General features: G+C 47.4%; 1 protein-coding gene across 1 annotated transcript in view; it reads left to right on the forward strand.

Annotated features, from left to right (window-relative positions):
- The first annotated feature begins 10,335 nt into the window (after nt 1–10,335).
- The window catches only part of XYLT1 (xylosyltransferase I), a 274,833-nt gene continuing 271,332 nt past the window's right edge, over nt 10,336–13,836 (forward strand). Inside the window, exon 1 of the mRNA XM_015412172.1 lies at nt 10,336–10,596. Within this exon, the coding sequence (XP_015267658.1) occupies nt 10,336–10,596 (261 nt within the window). The remainder of the gene's footprint in view (nt 10,597–13,836) is intronic.

A 13,836-nucleotide genomic window follows, 5' to 3' on the forward strand; every position in this document is an offset into this window, starting at 1 on the left:
GCCTATGCTCTGGTGCTTCATGCACTGCGAGCTCTTGAGAGGGGCCCTTGCTTGAGTGTGTGTGTCGCTTTTTTCTCCCTTCGTGCGGGGTTTTGATGGTCAGAGATCATCTGCTCTCAGAGGCACTCTTGAAAAGCTGCAAGAGCCCCCCCCCTTTTTTAAATAAGGAAGAGAAGCAGGAAGCTGGCAGGGGTTTCTTGCTCAACGAGAGGGTGTTTTGTAAAAGTTAGGTCTGTCTGTGGTGCCTCTTTTGTGTCTGGTTGGTTTTGCTTTCGGAAGCTCATCCTGCTTGCTGTGCGCTACGGTGATCTTATGCTTGTTCTTGGCCTGAGAGTGATCTTATGCTTGTTCTTGGCCTGAGAGTTGTTGGTGGTTATGGTCTCCAGAGCAATGAACTGCAAGTCAAAAAATCTCCTGTGCTGCTTCCGTCTTCGAGTAGTGATGTATGGGAATTATCGTCTCTGAAATGGAGACTGGCCAAGGATATCTTAGGAACCTTGAAAAGGGGGGGCGCTTTAGTTGAGCAAGAGCTGTGAACTGATCTGCACAGTCGTAGGGGGCCTCTAAGGACACCCTGAGAACGTATTTCATAGCTCAGAGCAATCACTGGCTCTTGGTGCACATCTGGAACTTGAGGACTGGTTTCCTGGTTAGTCCAGGACTCTACGCTTATCCCGAGGTCCACACACTTTCTGAGCCCGTGGTGGGCACCAGAAAAGGTGTCAGTGGGGTGCCATGGTGCCCAACAAGGTTCCCGGATGGGGACCCCTGTACTAATCCGAGAGTGTGCTTTTGGGGAAATATTTTAGAGCCCGAAAGTTGGTGCTCGTATCTGGTGCAAAGTTGCTACAGGCATCTGTTGCTGTGAGCTGGAGACCAGCCGTGCTTCTGCGTTTTCCACTTTGCTGACCGTGCCTCAGGCGAGCCCCTTAGAGTCTCCTCCTCTCGTGAGAGTGTTCTGGAAAAGGATGGTACAGATCTTGAGCCCCTCGGAATGGGGTTCCGCATGCTAGCTGGATGCTGAAGAAAGGTGACCGGGTCCTGGTCCCTTACTTGCGTTACAGTCAGACTGCCTTCACGGCTTAATGTCTAAAACAATCCCTTTGTTCAGTCAGGTTTGACTGCATGGGATAGCTGCTTGTTGGCAGGCAGGCAGGTCAGCGGGGAAGGAAATAGGCTCTTGTCCATGATCAAAATCCATATCCGTATCACTTCATCCGTCCTAGGATAAGCTGTTGGGGGTGGCTGTGGCTTTTGGGTAGAGTGTCTGCCTTACGTGCCGAAGAATTCAGTCCCCACCGTTTCTCATTGGATCCTGGGAAGCAGGTATGGGGGAGGGAGCCTTAAGACTCATAGAGCCACTGCCAGCCAGAGGGGATAATAACTGAGCTAGGTGGACCAACTTTGTATAAGACAACTTCTTATATGAAAGATTTATTAGACTGCGGGAATGTTCCATCTGTTACTCTTCTGGGAAATATTCAGCCTTAGCCTCCTTGCCTGAGACAGGAAAGAATTCCTGCTAACTTGAAGGAATAGAGAATCCCAAAGCCTGGCCCGTAGCTAACATGGGGGCCACGGGGCCCAGCCCCCTAGTGTTTCTTCTGGGCCCCCTCCCTTTCGGGCTGTCCCCAAAGTGCTCCAACTTACCACCTGCACTGTACTTTCATTTAATTAACTGGTGCCCCCCCCCCGAGGCCCCCTCCCCAAAAATTCCCTAGCTACGGGGCTGCCCAAAGCTCACTTTGGGTCTTCAAGATCTTGTGGTCCAATAAACCTTCTGTGCACCTCTCGCTAGTCTGCCCTGCCTCGGTGTTTGGTGCCATCTCCCTTTGCCGTGGCTCAGGGCTGAGCCAGTAAGACTAAAAACGTGTTCAGGAAGTGAATCCCAGCTCCCATTATACCCAGGCTGCCTTGGAGGGCAGATTTGAGCTTGGGAGAGGTAAAGGATCCTATGACATGTTTCCGAAGCAGGTAGGCATCCGATAATGATGTATGTTAATACTGGACACTTATTTTTCCAGTCACGTCTTCCATTAGTCCCCTTGGGCAGTTTTACCCACCTGTCTTGCAGGTGAAGGAGCCTCTGTTCTCCCCTTGTCTTTTCCTTCTCCCGACTTGCATTTGGTGGCCAGAGCCTCTGCTTCTCCTGTTGCATTTCTCTCCATTGGTCTGTAGCTCTCCTTTTTGAATCAGGTAGGTTCAGCGTATGCTGTTTTTGTGCGAGCCCTTTGCCGCTGGATGTAGCCCCGGCTGGCTTTTCAGCACAAGAGCCTCTAGCTCCTTCAGCTGTTCGTGTCCCCTCCTGTCTTGGCCCTTCTACCCCAGAGCCCTTTGGCACCAAAGCAAAGCTTTTGGAGCCAGGGAGGAAGAGAATGAAAGTGCTGCAGCAACATGAGGCTTTGCTTTCCTCTGAGGGACTGTCGTGCCACTGTCTGCCACAAAGAATCCTCCTCCCTAAAGACAGTCGACTATCAGCAGGGGAGCTAGTTAGAAAATGGCAACAGAGGAAAGCACTTTAATGGGATTGTCTATTATTAGTAGTCCTCTTTGGAGACTTAATTATTTTGGAATGCATTAGTTGCTGAATCCTTCAAATTTCCCCATGTCTCTAGGATGTTTTTCCCCTCTTGAGTTTTGCATAAGGTTTAAACACCCTGTGTGCATCTCTATGTGTCAAGGGGAAATGATCAGTAGCGCTGACATTTCTGTACACAGCTGTGCCTTGTAGGGCAGGGGGGCTCCTGATGAAAAGGAAAGCAGCATTGCTGTGGCTTTTAATCCTGCAAGGGCATCGCAAAGGTTCTCTTCTGTTTCTTTTGCTCTGAAATAAACTGCTATTTTATTTAATGTTGAACTGTAAAATGGAACTGGGACGGGAAGAGGCGGTGTTGGAAAATGGCCAGGAACCTCTGTGAGTTGAAGCCACATATTGGTGCACATGTCAATTCAGATGCATCTAAGAGATGCAGGCACATTGGGGGACGTTTGATTCTCCTGCTCAGAACGGGCTTGTTTCATTCACAAGCTTTTATGTCATTCGCATTGTTCAGCACATTACTGGTTTTCTCTGCAAAGTCTGTGGCACATGAAATGCAGAGTGCAGGAGGCAGTGCCTGTTGCTTCCAATTTGTTGAAGACGATTCACGCCAGCTTTTTTCATGCGTGCATGCTTGAAGCAGGAGGACATAAAATAATAATATTTTTTTAAAAAGTGTTTTGGGTCATTGCTGGTGAATTTTCAATGTTACCAGGTTAGCTTCAGCACAGGCATGTTGTATCATCTTCCCGTTTAGAAGAGTTAACTGAGAAGATTAAAATTCAGTCTTGAAAAACATTACAGCCAGCACATGCAGACCCCCTCTTTCAGCACCCTGAGATCTGGGTCATGTGTATGCATTACTCGATTCATGCTCACGTGGGTGCAAAATGCTGTGACACGCATTGCAAAAAAGGGGTGGCCTCCATTGAAAAGGCATTGTGCTTCAAGTGATGTGAGGGCTTTTCCAGACATGTGAGCCACACTTGTATGTTCATCCCACAGTGACAGCGGCATCCGACTTCCAGGTTATGCAGAAAATCTGTGATTGGACTGCCCATTGTTATCTCTTTAATGAAATGTAGCTGTCACAGTCTGATTGAAGTAGGGCCAGTTTGGTTGGAGGATGGTCTGGTCTCATGATCCTGACCCATCAGTGAGAGTCTGCATGGAAGGTAGAAGGTTAGAAGGAAAATTTATCCACCCGTTCCTGTGAAGTTGCTGGCTTGGAGTGTTTGGAAGGCTGAATTCTGACATATCCCCCCCCCCTCCCGTGCACCAAATCTCATTTAGAGATCAGACAAAAGAGTTAAATGATCCACAAAGTTACTTGGGAAAATCACTATGCATAGCTTACTGAAACTGGAATCCTACTATGGAATATTGCGTCATTGAATATGTCGTGTTAACACTTATTACTGAAACTAGAATCCTACTATGGAATATTGCATCATTGAATATGTCGTGTTAACACTTATGCTTTGCTTCAGTTCTTTTTTTGAGACTTGTGGTTGGTTCTACAACCCCTAATCCTGTTGCATTGTTTATTGAATGCCCCATCTGTTGATTGTGTTGATTCACTCTATGTAATCCGCCTTGAGAGAGCCAGTTTGGTGTAGTGGTTAAGTGCGCGGACTCTAATCTGGGAGAACCAAGTTTGATTCCCCACTCCTCCACTTGAAGCTGCTGGATGACCTTGGGCAAGCCAGAGTTCTGTCAGAGCTGTTCTCTCAAGGACAATTCTGGAGAGAGCTCTCTCAGCCCCACCTACCTCACAGGGTGTCTGTTGTGGGGAAGGGAAGAGAAAGGAGTTTGTAAGCCTCTCTGAGACGCCAAGGGAAGGGCGGGGTATAAATCCAATCTCTTCTCCTTCTTCTCTTGAGTCCAAGTGAGAAAGGTGGGCTATAAATAACATAAAATAAATTTAATGTTCTGAGAATAATTTCTCAGGGTCATGGTGCTTGTTTGTAATATTGTTGAACACGACAAGGTGGGAAGATGAGTGTTACCAAACAGAGTTGATTATGAGCTTTGTTCTTATTGGAAGAGAGGCATAATTTGGTTGTGGTAGCTGCAAATTCAGGGAAAATGCATCTTTTGGTGCTACAAATGTCATACTTCTACTTTACTTTTCCTTCTTACTGTTTTTACAACCTAAGTCATAAACAGCAAGCCCTCATCCCATGGGAAGAGAACCTAAAGTTAGTTATCATACAGCTGTTGCAATGGTCTGAAGGCCTGCGATACAGCAACCTCGCTAAGAATGAACATCTGGTCCCCGAGGAAGCTGGTGTACGTTGCAGTGAGGAAAGGAAAGCAGTACAGAAATGCAGCAAGTCAGAGTGGAGCAGGGAGCAGGCGAATAATTTAGCATTGTCAGTCAGGCAGATTGTGGGTGGGGAAAGTCTCACGCAAATTCATCTGCTCAGGGTGTCTTGCAAGCATCTTGGGTCAGAGAACCAGAGGGGCACAGGAGAGCCAGTTTGGTGTAGTGGTTAAGAGCAGCAGACCCTAATCTGGAGAACCGGGTTTGATTCCCCACTCCTCCACATGCAGCCAGCTGGGTGACCTTGAGTCAGTCACAGTTCTCTCAGAGCTGTTCCCTAAAGAGCAGTTCTCTCAGAGCTCTCTCAGCCCTACCTACCTCACAGGGTGTCTGTTGTGGGGAAGGGACGAGAAAGGAGTTTGTAAGCTGCTCTGAGACTCACAAGTGAAGGACGGGGTATAAATCCAGGTCTTTGTCTTCATCTTCTACTCTGAGTGTCCGTGGGCTGTGCTTGGTGCAGCTATAACACCTGAACTGTCTAGTACACCTTTATCCCACCCTTCCCTCAGGGCAGCAATCATTGTTCGCTCTTCCTTGTTGTTATCCTCACAACAGCCCTGTGGTGTAAATTGGGCCGAGAGTGCAGCTTGACTGGTCCAAGGTCCCCCGAGAACTTCAGAGCAGTGTGGTTTTAAACCTGGGTCCTCGTGCTCTGACAGATACACCAACCTGGCAGAGTTCTTCTGATCCCCGGAGGGCTTTCACCAACTGTGGTTCTTTTAACGGGAATAATCAGTCACTGGGAGGTTTGCCAGTCCCCCACCACCACCAAGGCTCCTATCAGTTCAACAGGTAGACAACGAGCAGGGGGAATTGTTTGCTGTTGCCGCTGCATTCAGGGGGGGAAACTGCCGTAGTTAGATTTCTGCCATTTCCGTAGCTATTAAAGGCAGCAGTGGCACTTTGTGGAGGAGGAAGTGTTTGCTGTTGCCGCTGCATTCAGGGTGGGGGGGAACTGCCGTGGTTAAATTTCTGCCATTTCCGTAGCTATTAAAGGCAGCAGTGGCACTTTGTGAAGGAGAATAAGAAACTGGTAGTTCGTGTGATGGGAAAGCCAGGTGTCTCTCCTGGAGCGAATGCTTCTGTTGCCGACCAAAATATAATCCTCTTTTCTTCCCCCCCTCCCAGTACTTTCTTGACAATTTTTCGTTCACATTGTGTAGATTTTAAGATCTTCTAAGCGCATGTTGGAGAGCGGCTTGTGAGATCAGCAGTGGTGCTCCCCCTCTTAGACCATCTTTCATGGACTTGTTGACATTTATTTATTTATTTTCGTGGGTTTTTTTGTTTTAACCCTGAGAAGTTGTACAGTCCTCTCATGGGGGGGGGGTGCTTTCTTGGAATTTCTCTCTCTCTCTCTCTCTCATATATATAATTTATTTGTGTTTTTTTTTTTTGTTTTAATCCTGAGAAGTTGTACAGTCCTCTCAATGGGGGGGGGTGTGCTGTCTTGGAGTCTCTCTCTCTCATATAGCCTTAGGGAGTCCTTCCCTTCCTTGCAGCCTGAAGGGGTGATGCTCCTGCCCTCTTTCCTATGGGGGGTGAATGGTGTGCAGCGAGGCTGGTTCCAGGTTTCTCAACCCTGCTGTTGGAAGCCAAGAGAATCGCCAAGAAAATCCCACTGTGATGCTTACTTGAGTCCTTTTGGAGTTTGTTTCTCAGGAGGGCTATTCCTCTTTTGAAACCAATATTGTCCATCAGTCAGCCAGCATAAATTGTCAGCAGATTTCCTGTCAATAAATCAGTCCTGTCCACATACACTGGATGTGTTGTTATCCTGCCAATCTTCCAGGGACCTCAGAGCAGTGTCTGTGGTTCTCCTTTCCCCACCTTATCATGACAACAACCCTGTGAGGGAGGATGTATTGAGAAAGTGACTTGTGCAAGGGCACCCCAGCAAGTTTCATGGCAGGGAGGGGATTTGAATTCTCATCTCCTAGTTCCCGGCCCAACACTCTAACCACAATTCCTGGTGAAAGACTCAGATCTTTGACAGCCTGGAAAGAGCTGCGGCCTCAATTTGCACTCTGTAAAATGGGGAGAGTTTACTTATGGAGGAATCCCTTTTGCGTTTGACCATTTGTTACCCTAAGAATTGTGCTGGCACACAGAACCAAAGAATCATTTTCCTGGGCTTGGTAAAACTGCATAACCCTTCCCTTCCCCCTTGCCTGATCTGATCCCATCCCATTTCGTGGGCAGTAAAAGAAAGGGCATCTCTTTTATTTCTGAAATGTCGCTGACCCCATGAGCTTGCAGCTGCGATTCTTATCCCATCCTTCAAGCTCTAGGTAAAGCGTGCCTGCCCCTCTCCCCCCCCCGCCCCCACCCCCCCCATGCCTGGGGGCTACTGGTACTGGCAAGAGCTGCACAACAAAAAAAGTCTGAGGCTCTCACCAAGAAATATGAAGTTTGTGGTGTCTGGCATTATTGTAAATAAAAAAAACAAAAACCCACCTCTCAGTCAGGGATGTTGGGAATTTAATCTGTCCTCCGTCTTTAGAGGTAAAGGTAAAGGTTCCCTTGCTCGAATAGAGATGGGAGCTCACTCCGTCATGCGGCACACTCGGGTCTCGAACTGCTGAACTGCCTTTCACAGCCTGCAGTTCAGCATCAATCCAGCAAGAGAAACCTGATGAGACAAGTGACACGGGAGCACGTCCATGTGAGCCCTGGCTGCATCGAAGAGTGCTCTTAAATAATGCATACATTAGCTTTGTGCCCGAAAGAGATTTGTTTGTTGTGTTAAGAGGAGCCTGGTTCAGCCAGATTGTTCTTTCCCTTTGCCCTAAAAAAAAAAATCCCTCTCTTCCCACCCCCATCCCCACCCCCACCCCCCTTTCTTGCTGTGAAATGCTTAGTGGCTTCTGCTGACCTTTGGGAGGGAGATGAAAGCAGCTCCCTAATCCCCTCTGGCCAGTGCCGCCTGACCGGGAGCAGTGGGCTGTTGTGTCCAGTGCTGGTGGTGGGGGCTGATGCTTGCTGACTCTCACTCCAGCTCCCCAAGTCATGCCCGGGGCTGCTTCTGGGGTCCCCTGAACCCCAGTGGTAGTTTTTCAGGGAGCCCTGTTGCCTGCATAGAGAAGGGGGCGGCCGAATTGGGAGCTGGGAGACTATTCCCCAGGTTAAGCAATCCGCAAAGCCCCTTCCCTCTGAGCTCAGAACAGCTACCAAGTAGCTACTAACAAGCTGCGTTTAGACGCCCTGTTCAGATTTGTGCTTTCTTAAAAAGAAAATACTCTAGTTATTGATTTTTCAATGTAACATAGAACAACAAACTGTTTACAGATTCCAATTAGCTATACGGCGGAAAGCACTGAAGTGAGCCCGAACGGTCCTCGAGGAATCTAGCCCGGAATAGTACACGAACAGACTCCACGATAGTGAATGTCGTCCCTCTTCCCGGGAAGGTGTTTTGCCCCAGTGGTTCTTGCTTCAGTCTGGCTTGTACCCGCAGAACGTAACTGCGGCACGGAGAGCTGGCACAGCTGCTGAAAAACAGGTTTCTGGATTGCTGGGAGATCCTGGGGGGGTCTGCTCATGGGTCTAGTGCTGCTTGAGGAGGGGTCGTCGTGGCTCTGTGGTGGAGCATCTGCTTTGAGTGCCGAAAGTCCCAGATCCAAAGCTCAGGTGCTGCTCAGGGAGAGCCGCTGCCCGTCAGAGAACACAGTGCAGAGCGAAATGGTTTTATTGAGCTCAACACAGCTTCCTACGTTGCACACTGTGGTTCAGTGGTCAGGCTTAGAGATGTAAAATTTCCGGAAATTTTGAAGCTCAGAAAAAAACCCGGTTTTTTTCCGGGTTTTTTCGGGAAAAAACGGAAATTTTCGGATTTTTTTTTTAAATGCTACATTAGCATTTCTTTTGTCTTTTCTAGATTGAAAGTCATTCTGTTACTTTAGGAACATAAAATATGACTATGGACATTTTTACTTGGCATGAAATTATTACAACTAGCATATTAAAAATATAGTGTATCCAAACAGTTATTACAAACAGAATACCCGCCCACATGCAAAAACAAAACTGAAACCTTTTTCTTTTCTCGTGACAATAGCACCTCCTAAAGAAAGAAATGCATCTTGTTCTTGCATTGGAGAGTTCAGTTTGTAACCTAGGACTTGCTTGTCCTCAGTGCACAGAAATTAGATCAATCTGATGTCATATATATATATTTTAGAAATGATTTGGAAAATATTTGAACACCTTGTCTTAAAATATTTTATTCATCATGTTAAAATAAAACGTTCCATAGTCAATTTATTTTATTTTATTTTTTCAATTTTTCGGAAAAAAACAAAAAAAACAAAAAAGGCTTCAGGGAAAAAACGGGAAAAAACTGGGTTTTTTTCCGAATTTTTCCGGTTTTTTTCTGGGCCTTCACATCTCTAGTCAGGCTCATGTTGTGCAGGCAGAAGATTCCAGGTTCAGAGCTCAGCTGGTGGGAAAGATCTTTCTCTGCCTCAGGCCTTGAAGGTCACCTGTCAGAGTAAACAGTACTAAGCTGCATGGACCAGTGGCCTGACCTGGTATAAGATGGTATCATAGGTTCATCTTCCAGCTTTGAAGTATGGTGCGACTTGTGGGGGGGGGGGCACACTTTCAAAAGGGTTGTTTAGCTCGTAGTAAAGCATTGTAATATGCTTATGCCCTCTGTTTTCATATGTGGACCTCTGGAGACTTTTCGTTCTGTCTGTTTTCTCTGCTGGTGTTCCGCGTTCAGGGCTGGCTCACTGTCAGCAAGCTGCCAATGTGTTTCCCTTTACTCTGTGTATGCTCTGAGGTTTCACTAGGCTCTGTATGTATTCTTATGTACCCTTGTGTTTCGGTATGCGCTTGTTTGCTTTCACTTTCCCATGTATGCCTGTTTATACGCTTAATTGCCTAGTAACAGGAACGTCCGTATCTCTCAAGGCCGCAGGTGGTTGCTGGAGTATCGTAGTTTGGGTGATCTCATGGCGTTATCCATGAGAAGCAGCATGTTATGAGTAAGTAGGAGCGTTGCTTCCCAGCTCAATGGCGCGGGGGGGAAATCCCGCAATTGGGCCTCAGCTTTTTGAATTTCCTATAATCTGTTGGGATCCATGCTTATTCCTCATTCTGAACAGTGATCCTGTTTTGCACCTTTTGCTTCAAATAAAGAAACCTCTTTTCTGCAAGTGTGTTCTTAGTTGATGCGATGGGAGTTTGACATTCACCCACTAGGCAAACTAGGCATTTGCCTAAAAAATGACTCCCTTCCGTCCTCCTCGGGAGCCCCCCCCGGGGGCTGGTCTCCTCGGGCGTAGGGGGGAAGAGCCAGCGCGGCAGCCCCCCGGCAAGACGACGATGACGACTGGCCCGCCACCGGCAGCCCCAAGCCACCCTCCCCCACCGACGCGCCACCCCTCTGCCCGACCCGCTCTCTGCCTCCTGGCCCGCCTCAACCCTGGATGCTGGGCGCCACGGGGAAGGAAAGGAAGCGGCGCACATGGCTGCCCGGGCCTGTCGACTGGCCGTTGGGGGAGGAGGAGGATCCAGTCACGCGGATTTCCGCCAGCCTCGTTTCTTGCAGCCAGGACGCCTTTGGGGCCCTGGGGAGAGGCCGGAGCGCACCTTTGCCCACTGTGGAGGCTCCCCTGGTGGCGGCTCCCCCGGCGTGGCTTTTGGGGTGGGGAAGGCGGAGCAGAGGAGAAGCCCGGCGCTGCTTGGGAAGCACGCCCGCTCCACTCCCCAGCCTCTCCGGACCCAGGTAAGAACAGTCCCAGCGCTAAGAGCCTGCCGCCGGCTGCAGCGGATCACGGACTTCCTTCTCTACAGACCCCACCTGGAGGTTGGCAACCCTGTAATTGGGCATGTGTGGGGGGGCACCAGAAGGTAGCCCCGCCTAGGGCACAAAAAAACCTCGGGCCGGCCCTGTCCGCGTTTTGCTGCTGTTATTATTTTTTTTAAAGCCATTTATATGGGGGGAAATAGTGCTTAAAATTTGGCAGGCAGTTTCAGTACAGGGAAACAGAAAGTGCTCCTAGGTTTGCTTTGCACAAGGCGGAAATCAAAATGGGGATTTCCAAGTTGAATGAAAAGGGATGAGGGACACTGGAATATCCATTTTATTGAAAGTTACTTGAACTGGTCTGAAGTTTCAAAACAGTGGTTGTAGCAGTTGTTTTCTACCAAGAACTGGCCTAAACTGTGATGCATTCTCAGAAACTTCTCATCTGTCAACGACAGCACAGGGCTTCCACAACTGATTCTAGCTAGATGCTTGGGAAAGTCCTGCATTGCTACAGTGCCACAGACAGAATTCCAGTTTTGTTCAGGGGATCCATAATGTGTTTTTATTAAATGCAGAACAATGGCCATGGACTTCACCTCAGCAGTTTTTCCTCTTGGCAATTCCCCCTCCCTCCCCCAGCTCCTTCCAGCTACCTTGACGGTTTGAATCCAGTTTTAACCAGGTTAAAATTACAATATTTTCATCCCAAAGCCACATTATTCCATTTACAATTATTTTTCTAATGCAGAGTTATTTCATTTATCAGGTACAATGACTTTTTACAAAATTCATTCGCCACTGCAAAACCTTTGAAAGCAAACTGCATGAATGTGAATTTCCTGCCTAGATGACCCTGGTGGTCCCGTCCAACTCTATGATTCTATGAACCTGTTAAAAATTCCCCTACGAACTCACAAAGAAGCAGGGAGGATTTTGTGCTCGGGGTAATTGGCAGACAATCCCCATTGCATTTTTAGCCATGGTTTCAGGTTCCCGCTTTTCAGTTCCGGTTTTGGAGACTTGTTTCCATTTTGTATGCCTGATACAAGATTTTTGTTCAAGACTGATAAATACAATATATTGAGGGCTGTTAGACGAGGAGACCTGAGGCTCAGCTCATGAGTGATGTGGCTGTCAAAAACAACATTTGTTTGCTGACCATGTTCACCCCAAAATTCTCAGCATCCTTCTTTTTGCCTTTGCACGATATGCTTTTGTAATCCTATATTGTTTTCAGGGATGATCAAAAAGCATTGCAGCCGGGGTAGCTGTGCTCCAGTTCATGGCTTTTAAAAGAAATTGGGTGTGTGTGTGTAGGATCTGGGTTGAACTTGTGGGAAGGCCATCAAGGAATTTAACTTTTGAAAAAATTGAGTACTGCCTGTACTGAACTAGGGAGTATTTATTTTCAAAATCTACTTAGCCGAGATGAGTGCAGCCATTTAGCAACTTTCAGCTTGGTCTTCGGCCCTGCTCACTCCTGAGTCCTTTAGATGACTTTGTAGCAATAGCCAGCGTCTGTGTTACTCAGTCACAGTGTTGTCAAAGGGATGTGAAGCAGCCGTAAAGTATGCCTGCTAAAAAATGCAGCAAGAAACAACATGGAACAGCAAAAAAATAGTTTTAAAAAATCACAGAATAAGTGGCACATTCTTGGTGTTCCTTGGTTCTCTCAAGGGATGCAAATGCCCATGTTTGTTGGTGTATCCTGTGATGACTTTTGTTTTCATGAGTAGCTCAATGATTCTGCAGCTTGGCAAATACAAAAATCTGGTGTATGTAAAATATGCGACACTAGACAAATATTCAGGGCTATTTTTTGGCAGGAACGCACAGGAACGGAGTTCCGGCTGGCTCCTGAGTTGGCCACACCCAGCAGGAACTCATTAGCACAATAGGCCACACCCAACAGCAGAAACTCATTAGAATTCTACATTAGGGGTGTGTGGCCTAACATGCAAAGGAGTTCCTGCTACAAAAAAAACCCTCTGGGTTTTGACAACAAGGTATACAGAATAAGAAGCAAAAGGTGGGTGTGGCTGCATGACTATACTTCTGGTAACATGGGGGTGTGGCCTAATATGCTAATGTGTTGTGCTGTCAAGGGTGTGGCCTAATATGCTAATGAGTGTCTGCTATTGGGTGTGGTCTATTGTGCTAATGAGTTCCTGCTGGGCTTTTTCTACAAAAAAAGCCCTGCAAATATTACATGGTACCTCTGTATTTAGCTGCCGCCAGACTCCTGTTAGGGCAATGTTGGAAATCACACAACAGAACCTTCAAAAGAGGAATGACTTTTGAGGGCGCAGGGAACTAACCACATTAGGGAAGTTAACAGGTTTCTGGAGATCTGTTTTTAGATTGCAAACTGAATCCAACTAGAAGGAAAATAATTCAGTGCATAATACTGGTTGACAATTTGTTATTTATCGTGGACCTGCTTGCTGCAATCATTGGACTCCTGAATGTTGTTGACATTCACTGTAAGAGTATACATGCTGTTGTAGATTTTTAAAACATTAAAACCTGCTTAGAGAGTGGAGGAGTGGTGGATTGTGGCTTGGCTTGTGCCACACTGTCACAGGAACACTTTGCACAATTGTAGCACAGGGATTTAATGTTGAAGTAAGTATATTTTGGAGCTGCGGTGGCTCAAGTGGTTAAGACGCTGAACTGCAGGCTGCAGGTAGTTCAGCAGTTCGAGACCCGAGTGCCGCAAGACGGAGTGAGCTCCCGTCTCTAGTTCCAACTCCTGCCAACCTAGCAGTTCGAAAGCAAGAAATTGCAAGTAGATAAACAGGTACCACTTCGGTGGGAAGGTAACAGCGTTCCGTGCGGCTTGGTGTTTAGTCATGCCGGCCACATGACCACGGAAACGTCTTTGGACAGCGCTGGCTCTTCGGCTTTGAAACGGAGATGAGCACCGCAACCCTAAGAGTCGGATTCGACTGGCTTTCGAGCAAAGGAACCTTTACCTAAGTATACTTTAAATGATACGGAAAAGTCAAATGTGAATGTCTAAACTGTGTGGAATATTGTTTTCCTGATGGGTTATATCAGGGGTCATTTCGTAGAAAAAGAGGTGCAGGAGCTCATTAGCATAACTTATTTGCATATGCCATACCTCCTGACATCACTGGAAGTGTGTCAGAAGGCAACACCCACCGCTCAGGCTCCAGTGGACTGTTTTGGATTGCTAGCTATTGCGGGGGGGGG

The sequence above is a fragment of the Gekko japonicus genome, unplaced genomic scaffold, assembly GCF_001447785.1.
Source record: "Gekko japonicus isolate JY-2015 unplaced genomic scaffold, Gekko_japonicus_V1.1 scaffold2238, whole genome shotgun sequence".
Lineage (NCBI taxonomy): Eukaryota > Metazoa > Chordata > Lepidosauria > Squamata > Gekkonidae > Gekko > Gekko japonicus.